The sequence below is a fragment of the Macrobrachium nipponense genome, chromosome 21 (genome assembly GCF_015104395.2).
Source record: "Macrobrachium nipponense isolate FS-2020 chromosome 21, ASM1510439v2, whole genome shotgun sequence".
Taxonomy (NCBI): Eukaryota; Metazoa; Arthropoda; class Malacostraca; order Decapoda; family Palaemonidae; genus Macrobrachium; species Macrobrachium nipponense.
In genome coordinates this window covers 60267453-60290434 of record NC_087212.1, presented here as the reverse complement: position 1 = coordinate 60290434, position 22982 = coordinate 60267453, and the positions used below count along the sequence as shown (strand labels likewise).

Genomic DNA, 22982 nt, shown 5'->3' with positions numbered 1-22982 from the left:
GTAGGCGCTCGGAACTATCAGGGCGCACGGGACCTTCCACGCAAGCGGAACGTTTCCAGAGCGAGTCTCCTTTCTAGCGTGCGGAACATTCCGGCGCGCGGAACTATCCAGGCGCTAGGCGCAAGGAGCCAGGCGCCAGAATGAATTCCAAATCTCTTTATGAGAGAGAGGTCAGTCACGAGGCTCCTCTTTGAGTTTTTAACTTGAGCAACTTTACCCCTGGCAAAGGTGCAAGATGTCGCACAGGCGGCCGTCCGCTTTTCTTTTGTCAGAAGGATTCTGATACTAAGAGAAGCCATTTTTTCATTATTCAGAAGATCCTGTGTTTGGCAGTTGCCTCTCAATGCGGACTCTCTCCTTCATCATGCTCTTCCCTCGTTATGAAGAGGTAAGAGCTTTGGGAGTTTTCTTATAAGAATCTCATCGACGTTTGGGTATGATGGCGGATAGGAAATATCTTCTTCCTTCCGTAAACCCTACAGATGAACAGGAATTCTGTCTCTTCCTCGATTTATGAGGAAATCACGAAGATTTAAAGAGTTCCTGGATTAACTTCCTTCCTTAAGGAGATATATATATATCTCTTTATCGTTCTATTAATGAGAAGAACGAAGATAGTTAAAATTTTGCCTTTTCTCTATCTGCCTCGGCAGGGAAAGAAGGGTAGTAGAGTATCTGCTGTATGAGAATACGATACGGCAAATCAGCACATACCGTAGTTACTTCTTTGCTGAGCAACTCAATTACCAGTATCCTTCCAGGAATTTCCTAGGAAGGACTACGCTTAAAGGGATTGTTAAGACAACACTTACTTAGCTTCTAGATTTATTGAAGTCTTGTTTCGCTTAAATATGCATTAATAAGAACTTCCTGAAGTTCGATAATTAATTTAGAGATTCCTTTATTGAATGGAGTAGCTGGCAACTCTGGAAGAGTAACCAGATGGCTAACGGAGACTGCTATCGCATAATTGCTTAGACCAACTCAGTACCATGTAGGTGTCGGTCATGATTGGTCGGTTACGTCTCCCTCCTGCGGGATGGAATAAGTAACTGTGTCTCCCCCCTACAATTGCGGTTTTAGCCTCGGATTGAGGGGATAGTTAAGCAAACATAAATAAAATATTGTCTGCCTTTTGCTAAGAAGCTTTCAATAAAGATATTACAACATTTCAATGCTGTTTACCGTAGGTAACATTATTAAAGGATTCTAACGCAGTGGAACTTATATTATATAATGCTCTCATGCTTACGAAAGCATGGCTTATTAGAGTACATGCTTTAGTGAGAGGATGAATGTAGTAGAGAATTCACTTTAAGACTACGGTATGGTCAAAAGTCTTATGCACATACCGAGGTTAACTATAGAATTCCTTACAAAGTTTTCCTAGATTAATGCTGTTTACCACAATGTGACAGTATTATAAAGGATTCTAATACGGCAGAGCAGATATGATATAATTTATCTCATCCTTTCGAGAAACGCACACAACCTTTTAGAATCGGATATTGCTCAAGAGAAGATGGGTGAGTCGGATGGGAAACATTCTCTTAGTGGCAGAAGTTGTTTCCCTGAATGGGACTATACTACGTATATAAAGTTTTTTCCTACTAAGAACGGAATTAACATGTGAAGGATGTCGGGTACCATAAAGGTACAGATGTTCTGGCACATAACCTAAAAAGAACTAGAAGGAAGCGCCAGCCTGGCGCAAATTGCGCCAGAAGCGCCAGCCTGGCGCAATGTGCCAGAAGCACCATCCAAGATATTTTCTCGTTTTAGCGAGTTATTAACCTAAGAGTCCAGTAGCCTCTCGGACAGCAGGCTCGGTAACGGCAAGATTCGTTTCTGATTTCGTTACCCATTTAATCGGAAAGGGGTCGTTTACAAGGAATGATGAAATAATTTATTTTAATCACTTAGGGCCAATTCCACGACTCTCTATTATCGCAAAGAGCATCGAGAATCTCTTTTTTTTTGCCCTGTTCGCGTTAACAAAAGAGAACCTATTTGGAACAGACACGGAACGTAACGATCCTTAAGAGGTTCTATGCAAGATTTTTGCATGTCCGTGAGAACCTTCTCGATCGTAAGATAATAACTGTTAACGTATGTCTAACATTTATTGAAAAGAGTTGTGAGAACCTGCGGAAAGTTTCTTCTTCATAGATCTCTTCGCAAGGTAGAAGACGAACAGGCTTCCTATAGACTGCTTCCTTTTCCTCGAACAAGAGAGGTAGCAATATACGACATCTTTAATTTAAAGAATGGGAATAAACTTTAGTCTTTTTTCCCTAGTTATAAATTCTTAACAGATATTAAGATAAATGGGCGTCAAAGGAAGAGAGGATGAATGCCTGATTTTTGGCCATTAGAGAGTTGGATTCACGAAGTCACGTTCTTCTCACAGCATGTTTCGTAAGGCTTTTCCAAGAGTATCTGGATATTCCTATCAGAATCTATTAAATATAGACCTGAAAAACCTCTCCACTCTGAGTCTGTCCGCGTGCAGACTGACCAGAAGTGGACATGAATGAGAGGATTTTTCAAGGTAAATGACAAATAGTCATGGCTAAGACATAGAATTGCTGCAGATCGTGCTAGATGGAATGAGGAAACTGTCCTCTTCCGATACCTCTGTGAACCACATAGCAAGGTTTTTTCTCACTTTCAGAGGGAAGAATCACTATGATATATCTGCTATCAAAGAACGCAGTAAAAGGCTATACTCTGTCTCTACAAGGGGAATTAGAGATAACAGAGGATTAAGATCTTCGGGATCTTATACGATACCGCAATACGACAAGATAGGATATCATGTACTTCGAATGGGATCTTTTTGTGGCCACAGATTCCGTGTTCCAACAAAATGGAACTGCTCCTCATCAAACTTCTTTGAGAAAGTTTATGAAGGAATTCTTGTTTCTCTTAGCCCATAAACGGACCAAAAGAAGACAATGTGAATTTTTGTGCATTGGAATCTCGCATCAGATTCAATGGAGACTCGGCAATGGGTTCTTGCCAGCATAGTATGTCTGGCAAAAGAACTAAAAACCCTCTATTCCTGACGCAACGCTTTCAGATAGAAGTTTCGTTGCCCAGGCAGGGTAATTACATTTTCATCTACAGAAGAAGAGATGGTTTAAACGTTTGCCTACAGTCTTCGGGGTGCGATGAGGGCTCGAAATGCTTCCCAGAAGGTATTCAGAAGGATACAATAAGAGCGTAGAAATCAGGGTTCCGCCCAATTTCAGCTCGGAGTCTCCTTCGACCTTCCAGACTCCTTCCCTTCCTTCGGGCAAGGATAGGGAAAGATTCTGCAACGAGGAACCTCATCAACAGTAAGAAGAGATCTCGTTAGCAAAGGAAGTATTCAACGAAGGATCCTCCTCGGAGGAAAGACTCTTCTCTCTCGTATTGTTAGATATCCTGTCGTCTACTGGATGTAGCTGACTACAATCACCTCCCTTGCCAGGGGCCAAAAGCTCAAAGGGGAAGAATTTCTTCACCCATTCTCCAGTCTCCTGATAAACTATGTGGTTGTTCAGGACTCTCGGACAATGTAGCGCCAGCCAGGCGCCAAATGCCAATACAGGCGAAAAACGCCAGAGGTGGACAGTTCCAAGGAACTCTGTCATGGTCGGATATGAGAAGGAGCGGGCCTCCAACCTGGCGTAAATGCGCCAGAGGCGAACAAATCGGACAGATATAAGAGTGTCCGATGTGGACATCGCCAGACAGCCTAGAGACTCTTCCAAGTTCGAAGCTCCAGCAAGTGTGGAGGAGCCAAGCCAGGCGCGAGGCGCCAGCCAGGCTCTAGGAGCCAGCCAGGCGCCATCCAGGTGCCAGGCTCCTTCAAGGCTAGGCTCCAGTCAGGATTGAGGATCCATCCAGGCGCAAGGCTCCTTCCAGTAAAGAGAAACCTAAAGCTCTGTCATTTAAGAGGGCTAGTCCCCATTGATATGATACAGGTAAGGCTCTGCCATGTAAGTGGGTCAGCCCCCATTGGCACGATCCGAGAAGGCTCTGTCGTGTAAGCGGGCTAGCCCCCATTGACATGATCCAGAAGGGTTTGTCAGTCATAGGTCCCTACCTCGCTGAAGCTCTTGAGGCATGCAGACTCATAGACAGTAATCATGAAGTCTTCTGCCAGGCTCCAGGCGCAAGGCGCCAGCCAGACGCAAGGCTCCAGCAGCCAGGCGCGAGGCGCTAGCCAGGAGGGAGGAGCCAATCAGGCGCTAGCCAGGCGCGAGGCTCCAGCCAGGCTCTAGGCGCCATTCAGGCGCAAGGCTCCAGCCAGGGTCGAGGCACTAGACAGGCGCTAGGCGCCTGCCAGGCAACGAAGCCGCTAGCCAGGCTCCAGGCTTCACCCAGAAGAGATCTATATCAAAGAACGCCCTGGCCTTCTTTGAGACAATGTGATTCCTCCTAAAGACTTGATAAGTGCATGATGATTCCTTCAAACAGCTGAGAATTAAAAGCGCATGAAGTGCGAGCTTTTCGAATTCTTGTTCTTTCCTTAACAATATGTCATAAGGACATATTAGCTGTCACATACGGGAGATGCAACTTTGTGTTGACTTCCCATTATCCGAAGGATGTCAAGATAACCTACGAGAGATCCTTCTCTCTTGGTTGATACGTGTCTGCAGATACATTGCTGGGATAGGGAGCCGATACTGATCCTTAACTAGTGAGTTAAATTTTATTTAACGTCGTGTTTTTTCTTTGGGTTGTTTGAAAGGAGTTTGGGGATAACTCTTTTCAACTTAAGCACTAACCCTCGTGTTAGGATCAGGTGATTGGGATCGGTGTTGTGCTCCTTAATTATGCCACTAGGCATAGGCGTATTGCCATGTAAGAGGCTCTGTCAAGTAAATGGATAAGACCCCATCGACAGACCCACAAGAACTCTTAGCCATAGGTCACATCCTCGCTGAGGCTCTTAAGGCGAAGCAGATTCCTAGGCATTAGCCAGGAATCTTCCGCCTGAAAAAAGTAGGAACCAAGGTTTTATTTATTTATTACCTACAACGTATGTTGTTTACCTGTCTATTCAGTAAATAGTTGTCTCTTACCCACCACCAAGGGTGTCATCAGCTAAGTATATATCTGCCGGGGAGTTGCATGTACAAAAATGATATTGTTAGAATACAATAAAGTTTTGTACATACTTACCCGGCAGATATATACGATGAATGGCCCACCCAGCCTCCCCTCAGGAGACAGGTGGAAGAGAAAATCTGGTTCTAGAACGGGAATGGTTCCTATTCCTGCCACCCAGCTGCAGGGGGGTAGATCACCTGACCTACCTGCAGAGACATAAGCTAAGTACGTATATATCTGCCGGGTAAGTATGTACAAAACTTTATTGTATTCTAACATATCATTTTCTTCTTTCTATCTGAGACAAATAGAAAAGGTATATGAAGACCGCAGAACCCTTGGATCGTTTGTAGCCACTGGCTCGGTGTTGGGTGAAGGAGTTGATACCTCTAATCCTACATGTTAGACCCTTGATGTTTTTTATGGTTGTCTGTTGAAGGTTAGGGGAAACCTTCAACAGTCTAGTGTATATGTGTGTTTTTTCAATCTCTTGTATGTAAGGATTGGATGGTTAGGTGGTCTATTGCCTGTTTAAGCCCATATAAGGGGATAGGTGGTTTTGTCGCATAGAGGTCCGTCCCGTCGACAAACCCCTTTGAGCTCGTCAGCTGCATAGTCCACATCCCTTAGCTGGAGCTCCTAAGGAGAGCAGACTAAAGAGGCAGTACTTGTCAAGTCAGCTTCCTTAGCAGGTAAGAATCTTTAGTTACCTATCAAGTAGTTGCCTTAAGGGATTTTGACGTAAGGAAAAATCTATTTCTGGGCGATTGGCTCGTGTCGCCAGCGAAATATCCTTTAATCTATTATTTCTAGGGTAAATGTACTAACACATACCAGAGAATAAATAAAATAAAGAAAAAGGTCAGTATAACTGACTCGCTCACCCTCCAAGAGGGTGTCGGTATGACACTAGGCGAGTGAGACCACTACCACGAGCCAAATACCAATAGAAATCTCCCACAACAAAAAACCCTCCATGAGGAGAGCCGACCCACAGATGAGCAGCTCGTACTACTACTACTCCATCCCATGCTGCCGACTGCTGCGCCTCTGGTGGCCATCCTGAAGTTAGCAGACAATCTGGGCGAAGGGATGGGTAGGGTGGGATTTGGCGCTGGGCGACACTAGCCAATCGCCCAAACCATGAAATAGATTTTTTCCTTACGTCAAAATCCCTTTTTCTGGGCTCAGCTCGTGTCGCTGCGCGAAATCGTACCAGAGAAATAGCACAAGATTGTAAACAAAAGTAATAAAATAAATCAGAATAGGTCTCAAATAAAAAATAAAGTAAATATAAAAAGAATATAATTGCTAAAAAGATACAAATACACAGTGATACAAACTAAAAATATGCTTAAATTACCCTTAATTCTAAACATGTTTCTTAACATAAGGTAATTTACATATGTACAGAGGTAAATTGGCTTACATGTAACAAAATGGTATCTGTGTAAAGGCATGTATCAAAAATATAATAGCAATTAAAAACAATCAAATGAACAATTAATCAACAATGATAATATATAAGGAATGTATATGACTTAATATACAAAACCCGTAACCATTATAAATGAGATGTATCCCCTAGCATAAAAATAAGGGGGTAACATCCATGAGATCAATATCCATAATCATCTGTGAGTGTCCTAGCAAAAAAAAAGGGAAGGGGCACCCACTACATCATCATAAAAGCAGCTAAGGCACAAGGTGAATGTAAATGAACACGGTAGGAATAGACGAACTGTTGGGTGAAGCAGGTAGAAAGGAGGACTGAATCTTCTACTACAAATTAACTAGAGTCAGGGGAAACTATGTTTCCCGCTGCTACTGCTGAAAATTTCAGAGCTTCCAAGGACTTAAGGTAATGACGTTTGAACACTGTCGGCGATTTCCATCCGGTATACTTTTTCAACTCATCGAAGTTCTGTGTTGGAATAATTAATTGAGGTGGCTACTGCTCTGACATCATGTGCTTTTGGAAAAGAGTCAGGATTGGCTTGTTTAATAAAGTACAGGATTTGTTGCCTGATGCCTTTAATGGATAAAGTTCCACCTTTTTTCCCTCTTAAGAGGGGCCCCGATGAGGATGAGGAGGTCCTGGATAGAAAGGCTCGTAAGGTTGAAACTGGACAAGGGATACATCTTGTGGAAGAGGTAGTACTTTCCAAGGTTCCCACCTCATCAAAGGATCTTCATTCTTTGCCAAAAAGCTACGTTCCGGAGAAAGTAGGACTTCCCCTGTGGGAAGGAATTGAATATGATCCGGATCTCTGGATAAAGCCGACAGTTCTGAAATTCTTGCTCCTGAAGCCAGGCTTAATAAAAATAGGGTTTTCCTTAGGAGCATCATAAACGAGCATGTGTCATTATCGGTTTCGGAAGCCAGTTTTAGAACATCGTTTAAGAACCATGAAACTGAAACGTAGGCCTCACAGAAGGCCTAAGTCTAGCACATGCCTTAGGAATAGACGAGAAGTAGGATCCGTCAAGTCTATGTTAAATCCAAATTGAAATATCTTTTCAAGGCTGACTTGTTTGTCGTAATCGTGCTAGCTGCTAAACCTTTTTCAAATAAGGATCTGAAGAAGGATATAGCTGAATTAACTGTCATGATTCTGATATCTGACTCTCTCAGGAAGGTTGCTAACTTTTTGACAGCAGCATCATACTGCCTCAAAGTTGAATCCCTTTTATCGGATTCCAAGAAGAGAATATTCTGAGGTCAATATTCGCATCTCTTTTTGCCGCAAACTTCATGAAATCCATAAAGCTAGGGTTTTGAGAATCCCTGAGGAAGCGAACACAGTCTTCGTTTGTACTGACTGGGAGAGCTTGGGACTGGGGATCCGAAGAGGACGAAGTCCCAGTTTCCAGAATTAGGGGATACCAATTGCTCTTCGGCCAGTCTGGGGCTACTAGAGCCACTTGACCCTTGAATGTCCTGAGTTTGTTCAATACTTTCATAAGGAGATTCACTGGAGGGAAGACGTAAATCTTCTCCCAGTTGTTCCAGTCCAGAGCCAGGGCGTCCGTGGCGTAAGCCAGAGGGTCCAGGTTGGGGGCTACATAACACGGTAGTTTGTGGTTCGCTTGGGATGCGAAGAGATCCACCTGTAGCCCTGGGACTCTTTGAAGGATCCATTGGAACGAACTGTTGTCTAGTGACCATTCCGACTCTAGGGGTACTGATCGGGATAGGGCGTCTGCTATGACGTTTCTCATCCAGCTATGTGAGTGGAGGAAAGATGCCAACTGAACTTGTCTGCCAGGGAGAAGATGGCTACCATGACGTGATTTAGATGACGTGACTTGGAGCCTCCTCTGTTTATACAATGTACTACCACTGCGCTGTCCAGGACTAGCTTTATGTGGGAGTACTTTGGTGGGTGTAACCTTTTTAGAGTCAAGAACACTGCCATTGCCTCCAGTACGTTTATAGGAACTGACGGAACTGGAGTGACCAAATCCCTTGAACCTTTTTGACCTGGAATACCCTCCCCAGCCGCTTAAGGACGCGTCTGTGTGGATGGTGATCCCTGGTGGAGGGAACTGAAGGGGTACTGACACTGATAGATTCTTGACTTTTGCCCCACGGCCGAAGCCGATTCTTTAGAATCAGAGGCACTGAGGATAGCTTGTCCCTGGACCTGACATTTGCTCGCGAGCGCCAGATCCTGGTTAGGTCTTTCAGTTTGGCTTATTTCATTAAGACGTTCGTTACCTGATGCAAACTGGAGAGAGCCGAGGATCCTTTCCTGAGCTCTCCTTGATGCTAGTTTGTGACTTAGAAATTGCTTGACTGACTTCGCTATTTCTTTCCTTTTGGTAGATGGAATCGACAGAGTGTGGGAGGATAGATTCCATTGAATGCCTAGCCACTGAAAGTTTGACTCTGGAGTGAGTCTTGACTTGGACTTGTTTATCTTGAATCCTAGATATTCTAGGAACTGGATCACTTTCAGTGTAGCCTTGTTGCATTCCTCGACTGATGGGGCCCAGATCAACCAATCGTCGAGATACGCCACTACCATAATCCCTTGCGATCTGAGTTGTTGCACTACCACTTCCGCTAGCTTCGTGAACACCCTGGGTGCCACGTTGAGTCCGAATGGAACTACCTTGAAGGAGAATGTCTGGTCTCCTATCTTGAATCCCAGATACGGACGGAAGTGTCTTGCAATAGGGATATGATAGTAGGCGTCTGTAAGATCGATAGAGGTGGTGACGGCCCCACGGGTGGGAAGTAAGGTCCGCACCTGTGAGATCGTGAGCATCTTGAACTTGTCGCAGCGGATGGCTAAGTTTAAGCGGGACAAGTCTAAGATTACCCTTCTTTTTTGTGAGCCTTTCTTTGGCAACGCTGCCAACAAGCGACCTTGAAATTTTAATCTCCTTGACTCTCGCTATAGCTCCTTTCTGAAGGAGGTCCTCCGCGTACTCTGTCAATTCTTTGGAAGGAAGTTGACGGAAAGGTCTGGCTGGAGGTGGGGTTCGTCAACCAGCTCAACCCAGCCCTTTTGGGGGGGGGGACACTGCTCTGAGCCCACTGGCTGAAGTTCCACCGGTGGCGAAAGGTGAAACATCCTCCCTCCTACCTGAAGTTCTTCATTGGTTCTGGTAACCGCCTCGGCCTCCTCTGAAGTGCTTTCCCCTATTAAAGGGGCCTCCCGATCCTCTCCCACGAAAGGACCGCTTACCTCTGCCTCCCTTACCCGAGCGGTCATACTTCTGAGAAGCTTGACTCTCGAAGGCTTGATTGTAAGCTGGAGAGATGGCGTATGAGGTAGAGGGTTGAGGCTGAGGGGATATCACATAAATTGGCTGTGATTGACCCTTAGAAGTGGAAGGTTGGGCTGTCTGCACTAACGGCACTGCTGGAACTTGTTGAGGAAAGCGTGGTTGCTTCTTCTGGTAAGGTTGGAAACGCCTGGGTTTCCTCTGTCCTTACCTTTAGGTGTCAGGTCTTGCCTCCTCCTAGCCGTAAGGCCCCAACGGTCCTTAAGGCTCTGGTTCAACTCGTAGCCTCTGCCTGACTTCCTTAACCATAGCCTCTGGGAAGAGATCTGCGCCCCAGATGTTAGAGGAGAGTAACCTATTCGGCTCATGTCGAATGGTTGCCTCTAGCAGGACATGCTTCCTACAATTCGTTCTAGCAGTGGCAAACGAACATATCTGACTGCACCGTTTGAGTCAGGGCTTTGGTCATAAGCTTAAAAATTGGTTCTGATCCATAGGCCATGGTTGCTACCTCAGACATAGCCATAGAGTTGATTGATCTGGCTAGTCGTGATTTTGCGTCAAATTCAGCCTGAATAAGACTATCTGGGAGCCTGGGTAGCTTTTCACCAAACTGCTCCATAGCACAGTCCGGTTTGAGTTTGCCAGCTGAGAATGTATTCGGCAAGTCTTCCCACAATTCTCCAATTGAAGGGAGTAACGGAGATGTGGATCTGCTTCTTTCAACTGAGGCATGGGTTCCCCCTTCTGGGCCGCTGAGATGGTCGACCTTGCTATCTTGGTTAGGAACGGGAGCGGGGGTACTCTCATCCATTGTGAAAAATGGTAAAGGGACTTTTAAATGGTTGTATCTTGGTGTTAGAACAATCCATGTCCTCTAAACATCTGAGCCATTCTCTCTGAGCTGGTCTCGTGAATAGAGGACTGTCTCCTTTGGTACCCTATCGTCCCGAACCATAGCCGAAGGCGTGAGCCTTGCGTAGCCTATGAAAGGAGGCTGTAGGCCTTCCGGATAGAACTCGAAGTCCTCTATTCTTCGAGTTCCAAACTCCGGTATGGAGATGAGACCGTCCTGGAAGGGGGCGTATGACGCTACTCTCCATGGGTTGTTCATAGAGAAAGCAGGAAGTGAGTCATACGGAGGAAGCTGAGTTCCACTTGTGTTGGAAAGTGAGGGAGAGGCTAGAGGGGCTTCTCTTAGCCCGGCTATAATAGTATCTTGGGAAGTGATCCTATCCGACAGGCGAGAGATCATTTGTTCCATACTACTCTTTAGGGACCCAACTAGGTCGCCACCACTGTTGCAACAGGCCAGCATTGGAGTCCAAAGCCGGAGCTGCTGCGGAGGTGGAGGGGAGGCTCTGAATTGGAACCAATGGTAGCGGAACTGGTGATTCTGCCGGAGTGCGAGATCTCTCCTTGGATTTACTTTTTGAGGACTTAGAGCCGGAGCTAGAAGCTTTAGACCTGTCTGGGCCGGGATTGCGAGCCGGAGACTTACGTGAGGAAGAAGACGAGGACGTCTTCTTAACGACGATGACGTCTTAGTCAAGGTCATCACTTTATCCTTGACCTTAGGTCTAACCTGAAGCCTCAGGAGATATATAATTCATCACCCGTAAAGCCTTGGAAGGATGGAGAGGTTGCAGGGGTAGAAGAAACAGTCACACCCAAGGGCGACCCTTGGGTGCCTACATTACTTACCTCGACCAACAGGTCGTCTATACCTACCATCGGTTCAACATTAATATCCAGGGTTGCGACATCCGTGGAGATATCCTGGTCTTGTTCAGTTAAGGAGGCCGCCAGCTGTTGTTGGATGAAGGCGATAGTCGGGTCCCAGCCTCTACTGGGTCGACGTAACCTGTCGCCTTGCCTCCGGGGAAGATTAATAGTGCTAACCGCTTCTCGAGGATGTAGGCTGACCCTTGGCGGCGTTCTTGCCAAAACCTCCGACCCAGGCCCGCAGGGTAGCCCAGTGCGGATCCTTACTGCCGGAGCCTGTAAGAGAGGGCGTATTTTAGATTTAAGAATCACTTCAAAACTAAAACTTAGAGTATAACTTAAACTAGATGCCTTAAGTTAAAGTAAATGATGAAAACTTAAGCACTAAAAAGGAAGCGGAGCAGCTACTGGAGATGGAATACTTAACCCCTTCCAAAAAGCTGGCTCACCAGATCGTAACATATGGTACACGTCTCATGGTACCAGACCTGGATGTCCCCGTGCGGAGTCGCGCATGGAGCATGGGACCGGCAAACTTCGTGTCCACAGGGGTCCTGAAGTGTAGCGGAACATCCCGGATGCTCACAGTTGGTGGCCTGTAAGTGGGAAGACACATGAGTATCTTAAAAGGCATCACTTACAGACTAAAGGACAAAAGAACTCCGTTACATGCCGGAGCTCGGAAAAAATTTGAGCATAACCCCTCCCTGTATTGCCTGAATAGGCTATAATCCCGGAGAGATCCGGTAAGATATGAAAGGGAGGGGGGATGGTTTAAGGTACTTAAGATAAACTTATAGATAACTTAAACCTAAACACAAGCGAACCGGACTAGGTCCAGTGTTGAAGCGGAGTGTAGTAACTCAGCAATACGGTAATGGTTAGTAGTGACCTACTGTATGTTCCGGTCCACTCTGCTGGGTGGACTAGCCCCACCTTCCGCTGGATACCAGGACTCCGATCAGGGAGGAGCTCTAGTAAGGAGGGAAAGGGCGAGAGGACACTAACATGCTCGAGCTAGCCCGGAGCGACAAGGTAGTAACAGAGGGGGGGAAGGCCATGGCCCCCCACAACGTACCACCCGGCGACCGAGAAGCCGGAGAGGTCGAGACCAGTCTGGGGTCTGTCCCGACCCCTCCCTAGCCCCTTCCGCCTGAGGAGAGAGAGGGAGGCAGGCTCGGGTATGCGGAGCGAGCATGGGCAGACCGACCCACCCCGCCCGACTCTATGGAAGAGCGGGAGGGGGGGGAAGGGTGACTGGGCAGGCGTCTGGCTGTCCCGTGATCACGAAGTGACCACGAGGCGGTAAACTGAGATACGATAACCAAACCTAGGCCAACCAACTGATCAGAGAGAAGCTATCGGGAAGCAACTTGAACTGAAAAGCGGTAGCATACAGGCCCACAGGGCTAAAACCAACTGATCAGAGAGATACTATAGGGAAGCAACCGAACTGATCAGCGGTAGTATAGGCTCTATGAGCCAGGACCTAGGCTAAGCCAGACGCCTAACTAACCTAACGATGACAAAATACATATAATAAATAAAATAAAATGAAAGAGAGAAAGTAATATAGCAGGAGAAAAAATCCAGGAGTGTACGACTAACCCGAAGGCAAGTCTACCACTCAAAGCTAGTCAGAGGCCGATACTAAGAACCTGGACTAGGGTCTGGATAGAAAAAAGCCTACATAAGGTGAAATACATGCATGCATGACAACCTGAGTAGACTTAATCTAAACAAAGCGGATAATCAAATAGAGCGTACATAAATAAGGGATGTTCTAGGTATGGGAGACCAAGAACGAAACCCATCACGCGGCAGAACCATGCTGCCAATGCTTCCGACGCCCGAGAACGTATTTATACCTAAAAACGGCAAATACTGTCTCAGGGACGGAAAAAACCAACTAACCGTAAATACTGAGTACTTAACTTAGCTGCTGCGATAGCTGCACGCTCCATTATAGTAAAAATCCAACGAAAGGGCACAAAAAACACAGAGAGAAAATTAGCACGTGTGGCTCCTGGCGCTAACTAAAAAGGATGGCCACCAGAGGCGCAGCAGTCGGCAGCATGGGATGGAGTAGTAGTAGTACGAGCTGCTCACTCTGTGGGTCGGCTCTCCTCATGGAGGGTTTTTGTTGTGGGAGATTTCTATTGGTATTTGGCTCGTGGTAGTGGTCTCACTCGCCTAGTGTTCATACCGACACCCTCTTGAGGTGAGCGAGTCAGTTATACTGACCTTTTTCTTTATTTTATTTATTCTCTGGTATGTGTTAGTACATTTACCCTAGAAATAATAGATTAAAGGATATTTCGCGCAGCGACACGAGCTGAGCCCAGAAATAACAATGTTGCTGTCTTTGACCCTCCTCCAAAGGTGTCAATCAGCTATGTATGTATATAATTGCCAGGTCAGTTACATATTTAAAAATTATATTTTTATTTTAAGATAAATTTTTAAATATACTTACCTGGCAGTTATATACAATTAGAAACCCACCCACCTCCCTCAGGAGACTAGAGGGCGAGAAAATCTGAGGTTTCCAGGTAACTATCTAGAGGGCGTACAGGTAACGATCAACTGACCGACGGTCGGCGATTGCCGCGAGTTTCGAAAAGTCTGTCGTGACGTCATGACGTCAGAGAATATAGCTATGTATATAACTGCCAGGTAAGTATATTTAAAAATTTATCTTAAAATAAAAATATCATATTAATAATGAGAAAACTACTTCATTCATCCTTATTTTAGCAGATTTAATATTTGTTCCGACAAAGTATGCAAACCATTGTCTTCTATAAGAATACCTGCATGCTTGAACTTGGTTTAGGTCATTGTAGCTTGTTAACAGGTCTGTATGTGTGTATGTGCATGTGTGTTGAGAAGGGAATGGAGTTCCAGTCACCAGGATGAATCTTGACTTTAGTAGTGCCACAATTATGTTCACTAATGCAACTATGCAATATGTACAACTAAAATACAGGAGGTGATGTTTTCTTTTTTGTGTTTGCTTACATGTTTTGAAGAAAGGTTGTTCTAAAGTGTATTTCGTGAAACACTCTGACTCTATGAGGTATCCAAGGTTTGTGCTTGTATGTAGCAGAATTCATGTCCCCCATGATATTGACCCTCATGAATTATGCACTCTGCAAGACTTTGATTGTTGTAAGAAGCAATCTTGTCAGGAGTTCGAAGGATGATGATTGTTGACTTAGTGGCTAGAGTATGGCTACAATTGGAAGAGGAGCAAGATGGTGTCTTTGGTTTTGCTAGGAGGTAATACACCTTTTGCTCTAAAGAGTACATCAGGCTCCATCCATGCTGTTGCTGTGACTGTCCACTGAGTCTGTGTTTCATTGGTCGCCTTCGCTCTCTATGTCCCATTGCACTGATAACGCTACTATATAAGGAAACCCAAACCTACCACCAGAAACCACTCTATCTAAAAGAGATAAATCTGGCAGAAGTATAAATCCACACTGGAAAACAGTATTCCAGTAAAGGAAGTACAAATGGCCTAAAACAGGTTGCATTGATTTTATCACTTTTATAAAATATATGAGGCCTTACAAACAATACCTAACTTTCATGTGGAATTTGCTGAAACTTCGCTAGATGCTTCACAAAAGTTAGACGCCAGTCAAAAGTTACACCTAAAATAGTTTAAGCTTCAGACTCCTTCAGCAAAGTTCTATCAACTTGAATGGGAGGATGGGGTAAGAAATCTGTATGAGATCTAATCAATAGCATTTTCATTTTACTAGAATTCAACCTCACACCCTACCGATTACACCATTCCCTGATCCGGTCCATGTCCTGATTGAGGCTTCAGGAAGCTTCATTTCTCGTGAGTGATGACTTCAATACACCAACCAACAAGTGTTACATCATTGGCATACTGAACTAATGACTTTAAATTATCATGCATCAGCAACATGGATGAAACCCCTTAAACTTCGATAGGCCATCTAACTCGACTAAATAAAATTGGAGAGGAAAGTATTTCAACAAAACTATAGGGCATGAAATAACACATTTTACTGTTGTTTTAATGTGTAAGGCAGATGAGACAAAACTCTCCCCCATGGTTATCTTTAAACGGAAATTGATGCCTAAACAAAAATTCTCATATGGTATCGTTGTCCACATTCACGAAAACCTAAAAAGTGCAAATGGCACATAATCACTGTGTTTGTGTTAAGTAATACAATAGTAATATGAGAATACTGTACATACAATATTGAATGCAGTAAAGTAAAGCATAACTTTTTAAAAGATCCATGGAAAAGATGCATATGAGTTGTTTGTATTTTATATTACTAATAATATGTGAATATTACATACACTAATTGTATATTTATATGGTAATAATTTTATCATGAAAATGTTAATTTTCTTTTGCAAATTTGGACTTATGATGATTTATTTACAAGCAATTTCTAATGCAGGTTTAGGTGAAAGCATTCTGAAGAAGAAAGAGTCTGGGACTAAAGAAAATAAAGATGTCAAGAAAATGGTGTCTAGCGTCAGAAATTCCAGGAGGAGGAAGAAAAAGAAAAAGAATAATGGATTTCACAATAACATTACCTTAGCAGCCAAAAGAGGACCTCCTGTAGATGTTGCAGTTTATGACTACTCAGAAAAACGAGGCTCCAATAATTCTGCTACTGGAGATTGGTCAGCTTCAAAGGATTTTTCTGTACCAAATACAGTAAGTGTTAAGTAAGCTTTGTATTGTAGGTAGAAATGGTAATCATGATCAGCAACAGGTTGTGAATCCTTAGGTTGAAAATTATTTTAGCAAAATGTTCCAGTGTTAAGGGTATCGGCGGGGTCGGGGGTTAATTTTGAGTGACGGTGTTCAAACTTGCACAGGTGTTACCGCTAGTTTGACAAAAGATGCACGCAAAATTTCAGGTGAATTAGATAAAAACTTTTTAAAACAAATATTCTTCTTTAAAACATAGTATTTTTTATTTGTTTTTTTAAAGTATTGTAGTACCTCGAGATACGAAAGGCTCAACTTACGAAAAACTCGAGATACGAAAGCCAATACGAAAAATTTAACGGCTCTACATATGAAAAGTTTTCAAGATACGAAAGGTTTCTGAAAGTCCGAGATTCGCCCAAACCACCGATAACAATTTTGAAACTCGCACGCTTTCAACTCAGTAGACTCGCCACCATCCTCCTGCTCTCCCATTGGTTCCTGATGCTAGTCACCGCCATGAGATCCTTCTCTCCTATTGGACAGCATCCATCCCATCATGCATCTATGTACGTATACGTGGTGGCGTGCCTACCTCGTCCACTTCATACCAGCATCGTTATCGTACGCATGCGGTATTCGTTCGGTCTAACGATTTCGTATAGTAACATAAATTTGTTAGTGATTTCGTTGCAGTATACATACTTTATCGTGTTGTGCGAAAACTTTATTGTACTTATACATAAATTACGTACAAGATAACGTAGTCATGGGTCCCAAGAAAGTTGAAATTCACGGAAAGAAGTGAATGCTCTCTTTGGAGACAAAGATGGAGATCATCAAGAAGTATGAAGCTGCTATGCGGTTGAGTGTGATCGCCAAGGAATACGGCCGAAATCCGTCGACAATAGGCACCATCCTTAAACAGAAGGATGCCATCAAAGCAGCTACACCGTCCAAGGGCATCACTATTTTGTCCAGCAAGAGGATCCACGTGCACGACAAGATGGAACGGCTGCTTCTTGTCTGGATAAAAGACAAAAAAATCGCTGGCAATACGGTAACGGAGACGGCAATCTCCCACAAGGCCAGCGCTATTTTCGGCGGTTTGATTGTGCAGGCAGAAGACGACGGAGGGGAAGGGACATCAACGCAAACCCCAGAGTTCAAGGCTTCGCATGGCTGGTTCGAGAAATTTCGTAAACGAACTGGCATCCATTCGGTTGTGCGGCATGGGGAGGCTGCCAGCTCGGACACGAAAGCGGCCGAAGCATTTAGAAAGACTTTCGACGAGATGATGACCAAGGAACGCTACAGTTCTCAGCAAGTTTTCAACTGTGATGAGACTGGCCTTTTTTGGAAAAAAATGCCTCGTCGGACGTACATCACGGAGGAAGAGAAGAAGCTACCCGGGCATAAGCCTATGAAAGGCAGGCTTACGCTCGCACTTTGTTCGAACATCAGTGGGGATTGCAAGGTGAAGCCCCTACTGGTGTATCATTCATAGACTCCTCGAGCCTTCAAAGCCCACAAAGTGCTTAAGGAGAAGCTTCCAGTGATGTGGAGGGCTAATGCAAAAGCCTGGGTAACGAGGCTTTTGTTCACTGAGTGGGTAAATCTGTGTTTCGGCCCGACAGTGAAGAAATTTTTGGAAGAGAAGCACCTCTCCCTGAAATGTCTGCTGGTGTTGGACAATGCCCCTCTCCACCCTCCTGACCTCGAGGAAGATATCCTAGCGGAGTATTCCTTTGTCAAGATTCTTTTTCTTCCGCCCAACACCACCCCTCTCCTCCAGCCCATGGACCAGCAAGTGATAGCGAACTTTAAGAAGCTGTACACGAAACATCTTCTCAAGAGATGTTTCGACATCACCGATACCACAAACCTTACCTTGCGTTAATTTTGGAAGGAGCATTTCGACATCGTCATTTGCATCCGACTCATCGACCAAGCTTGGCAGGAGGTTTTGAGGCGAACCTTGAATTCCTCGTGGAGGAAACTCTGGCCTGATGCCGTATCCGCCTGAGACTTCGAGGGATTCGACGTGGGCGAAGCTGGTGCTGCAGAGTCAGAAACAGTTGACGATCCCGAAACTGTTTCCCAACCAGATCTTGACGAGATCGTTGCACTCGGCAAGTCAATGGGGCTGGTCGTCGACGAGGACGACATCAACGACCTTCTCGAGGAGCGCTAAGAGGAGCTTACGACGGATGACCTGAAGGAGTTGGAGACCATGCAACATAACATCGTTCAAGAGGAGTTCTCTAGCAGCGGCGAGGAAGAGGCGGAGGAGCAGCCTATGACAATGGTAGAAATTAAGGATGTTCTAGCCGCTTTTCATAAAGTGCAATCGTTTATAGAAAAGACACCCCGAAAAGGCTCACACAGGTCGTATGCTTGCGCAGTTCGATGACGTTTGCCTGAGTCGTTTCAGGAACATTGTGAAAAGTAGGCAGAAGCAATCTTCCTTGGATCGTTATTTTTTAAAGAGGCCTTTAGCATTAGCAGGAGTAAGCAAAAAGGAAGAACCAAGTGATAAAAAATAGAAATTTGTTCATGAAACTTACCTGGCAGATATATATATAGCTGTATTTTCTGAGGTCCGACAGAATTTAAAAAAACTTCCGACACACGCAGTGGTCGGCCAGGTGGTTAGTACCCATTCCCGCCGCTGGGAGGCGGGTATCAGGAACCATTCCCATTTTCTATTCATAATTTTTCTGTCGCCGGTGCTGAAAACACCTGTTTTCAGTACCTCCGTCTTAGGATTTTGGAAACTTCATTGCCACTAAGTATCCTAATTGTCTTTTGATTTATTTACTTGGATTTGTGGCTAGGCATACGCTATCTTAAATTGATTTGAATTTGATTCATTTTTGCATAAGATATCTGAATCTAGTTAGGCTAGTTTCAGAGGGGGTTGTCTGCAAAGATAGGGTGTGGCTACCGAAAGCTTCGGTAGATCTGCACTTGGTATGCACGAGGGGTATGGGTCTTGCTTCTTTGTTGAGATTTGTCATGTAAGGAGTGTGAGACTTTGTCTATTCCGTAAGGAAGCGTAAGATTCGTATGATTCGTATGTACGCAATTAATTCAGTAAACATGTTTAATTCCGTAAGGTAAAAAGTATGATTCGTATGTACGCAAATTAATCAGTAAAACAAAAGTCAGGGTAGTGAACCTGCTAACCTTCCTGTAGACTTTATTTTGCCTAACCCTATAGTATGGCCTACGGGTTATGAATATGTCTCGAGAGGTGATCGCTCTCCTTCATTGTTGTGAAGAGTGCGTACTTCTGTTATTGTTACTCCTAACCCTGTAATGTTGCCTTCGGGCCCTAAAACAGTGTCTGTAGAGGTTATTGCCCTTTCTCTTATACTCTTTCGATTCGTAACTTAGAATCGAAAGTGCTTGCTTTAGAGAGCAATAGTGAAGTGGCTAAGTGCAGTGACAGTGCCCCTTGTGTAGTGGAGGGTGCGTCAGATCGGCCTTATAACGCCTCTAGGTCTAGACCCTCTGTCGGACTCCCAGGACCACAGGGAGAGGCATGTCGAAAGCCGAAGGAGGGTTACGAGGAACCCCCACCGATCTGGCGTACCTTCGGCAGTTTCTGATGAAAATCCCCAGACTGCCAAAGTTCGTGCACGTGCACGAATCCTGAAGGATTGCTTCTCGTCCTCCGAGGCGTCTCCCCGCGCAAGGGTGGAGCTCTTGGAAGGACTAGCGCCCTCTAAGAAGCTTTAGAGAAGAGGACGCTTTACGTCCTCTCTCTCTTCAGGAGGGAATGTCAGATCCGCCCCATAACGCCTCTAGGCTTGGACCTCTGTCGGACTCCCAGGACCAGGGAGAGGGCAATGTCGAAAGCCGAAGGAGGGTTACGGGGAACCCACATCGATCTGGGCGTCCCTTCGGTAGGACCTGTTGACGCTTCCCAGGCTGCGGAAGATCGTGCACTTGCACGAATCTCGAAGGATTTGCTTCTCGTCCTCCGAGGCGTCCTCCCCGTGCAGGGGTTGGAGCTCTCGGAAGGACTCGCGCCCTCTAAATAGAAGCTTTATAGAAGAGGACGCTTCACGTCCCCTCTCTCTCTCGTTATGCGTTTCAGTGAGAAGTAAGAAGGCGAACGTCGCCTGATCACGTGTAACGTCTTTCCACCAGAGAAATATGAAAAAAGAAGGCAGTTTCTCTCGCTTGTTTTGATGCCTGTCAGGAGCGTGACGCTTTTCTGCACGCTTCTTTTGACGCTCGGCTTGAACGGGACGCCAGGCGCGCGCCATTTTTTTGGGTGGACGACGAGCAGTCCTACTAGTGGACGCCGAGCATGCGCCAGGACGCCGAGCGTCCTCGCCAATGGACACCGAGCGCGCGCCAGCGCACGCCAGGTTTGTCTCCTGGCTGAACCTTTCTGTTGAACTCTTCAAGCTCTTGTTTAAGATTTGAGCCTCAAGAATGTGAAGTAAGCAGTGCTTCGGAGGAAGCTTAAAGTGAACGACACTTCGTCTTCGAAACCCAGCAAGGACCTCGGGTTTCGTGAATTCAAGAGGTCTCTGTCAATATTATATTGCTTTTCGCAAAGGTGGATGGAGTTAAGGAAAGCTCAAGGGAAGATCTCGTTTTCTTCTACCGCAGTCAAGACTTTGCGATAAGGCAGTTACGTGTTATGTAAAGGCTCGACGTCCTGCACGTCAGGACTCTCTGCGACGTTCAGTAGGATTCTTGCAAAGGCACTCATCAAAAGGACGCTCTTCAGGAAAGTGCAAGACAGGACTTCCTTGCCATACTGCCAATTAAATTTAAGCTTTAGCAGGCATTTATAGTGTGATACGGGAGAGGAAGCTGGTTGGAGAGTTTCTTCCTCTTCCCAGGATAATTTTGCAAGCTTTTTAGCCCATCTGAAAGGGTTTTTCAGATGATAGATTTTTGTTAGTTTTTCTAGTCGGGACTACGCTGCCGAATTGAACATCGTCGTTCTACCTGCCGTAAGCCCTGTCTCTTAACAGGATTCTTGCCCCTTCCTCGTTTGAGACGGGAATCGGAAATATAAAATGCTCGACTTCCTGGATTAACGTTTTGTCAATTCAGTGACTTTCCCCCATTGACAATATACTATCGTTTTGTCAAGTAAGTGGGTATCCCCTCATTGACAAAATATCTCTTTGTCCCGTAAATGGGTTAGTTCTCATTGACAAACATCTCATTAACTTGATATTGCGTAAGCGAATAAGCTCTTATTGACAAGATTCGGAAGAGCTCTCATTCGTCATTCGCAGACTCGTAAACAAGAAATAGACTTGTAGACTATGTCAATGAACGCTTATGTCCAATAACATAAGAAGCTTGAGCTGTCTGCTTCGATTCTCTAAGTTTTGTTCATGAAACTTGCCTGTCAGATATGTATGTTGCTGTATTTCCGAATTCAGCCATATATATGTCTGCCAGGTAAGTATGAACAAACTTTGTGATATAATAAAATATTTTGCCTGGCGTTATTTTACTACTGGTTGGTTCAAGTCATATACGCTTGCTGTAGTTACCTCTTCGGATGGCAACCGAGAGGTCTATGTTCTATTATTTTAAGGACATTTAATCGTTACTCCCTGCAGCCTTCCAGGAGTTTCCGATTTATCTTTTACCGTTGTATGGTAGTGTTCTGACGACACAAACGCATCTATATATTTAGCGTTTTCTGTTTCGCTTAAAATATCAGCTTGAGAGTCTCTTTCTGCTCAAAAAATAACGGACCTATTTCTTCGTAGAATAGGGTAGCTGGCAACCCAGACATAAAGTTAAGAGACGACGTTCGTAAGCTGCTGGCTGCTGCTGTCCAGTCCAACCGAGCCAGTAACAGATCGTGCGCTGTCATGCGCGGTAGGTTACGTCTCTCTCTCCTGCGGGATTGACTGACTAACCGTATCTCTGTGCTGGCGGTTACGTCTCTCCTGCGGGATTGACTGACTAACTCTATCTCTGTCCTACAATCACGGACTTTAGCCTAAGATTGAGGGGATTTCTTACGTGAATGAATAAACTTTGCATTCGTTTTGCCTTACTATGTTCAACAGAGTTATCTCTTAATCCTTTCGGTGCTCGTTACCGTACGGTATAGAACTACGAGTCTACCGCAACATTGCACTTTTATATGCTCTCCTGCTTAGGCAAAGCGCAGCCTTATTAGGGAAGTAAGCATCTCGGGGGAGGGAATGGATGAGCTTGCTGGGGACCATTTCCTTCCTGAAGAAGTTTGTTTCCCCAAAAAAAAAAAGAATAGACTGCAATTCAGACCACAGTTTTTTCCTACCGGGAAACTGAAATATTATTCAAGATCTAGGAATGATTCTGAACATCTCTTAGTGCGTCTATCACCTGAGGTGATAGAAAGAAGTGCCGGACATCTGGATAGGTTTCAGATGTCCTGGGATCTTAATCTGAAAGAAGTAAATGCAATTCGGTCGTCCCTCCAGTCCTCGAAACGAGTTTTTGGAACCAGTGGTCCAGATCAACTCTGATATTCCACAGCTCTCTCATATCTTAAGAAGTATCTTCTCTCGGTCCCTGCTCGAGTTTACGAGAAAGAGCCTATTATAACAACAGGCGTAGAATGTAACGATCCTCTAGAGGTTCGTTACAGGATTGCAAAAGTCCGTACGAATCGTCTCGATCGACGGCAGCAATTTTTTTTTTACTTCTGAGTGGAATCTTT

The 22982-nt window shown here is 44.9% G+C and overlaps 1 protein-coding gene across 1 annotated transcript in view; it reads left to right on the top strand.

Annotated features, from left to right (window-relative positions):
• The window catches only part of LOC135198066 (uncharacterized), a 131684-nt gene that overhangs the window by 55317 nt on the left and 53385 nt on the right, over positions 1-22982 (top strand). The window contains exon 3 of the mRNA XM_064225465.1: positions 16023-16285. Coding sequence (XP_064081535.1) covers positions 16023-16285 — 263 coding nt within the window. The remainder of the gene's footprint in view (positions 1-16022; positions 16286-22982) is intronic.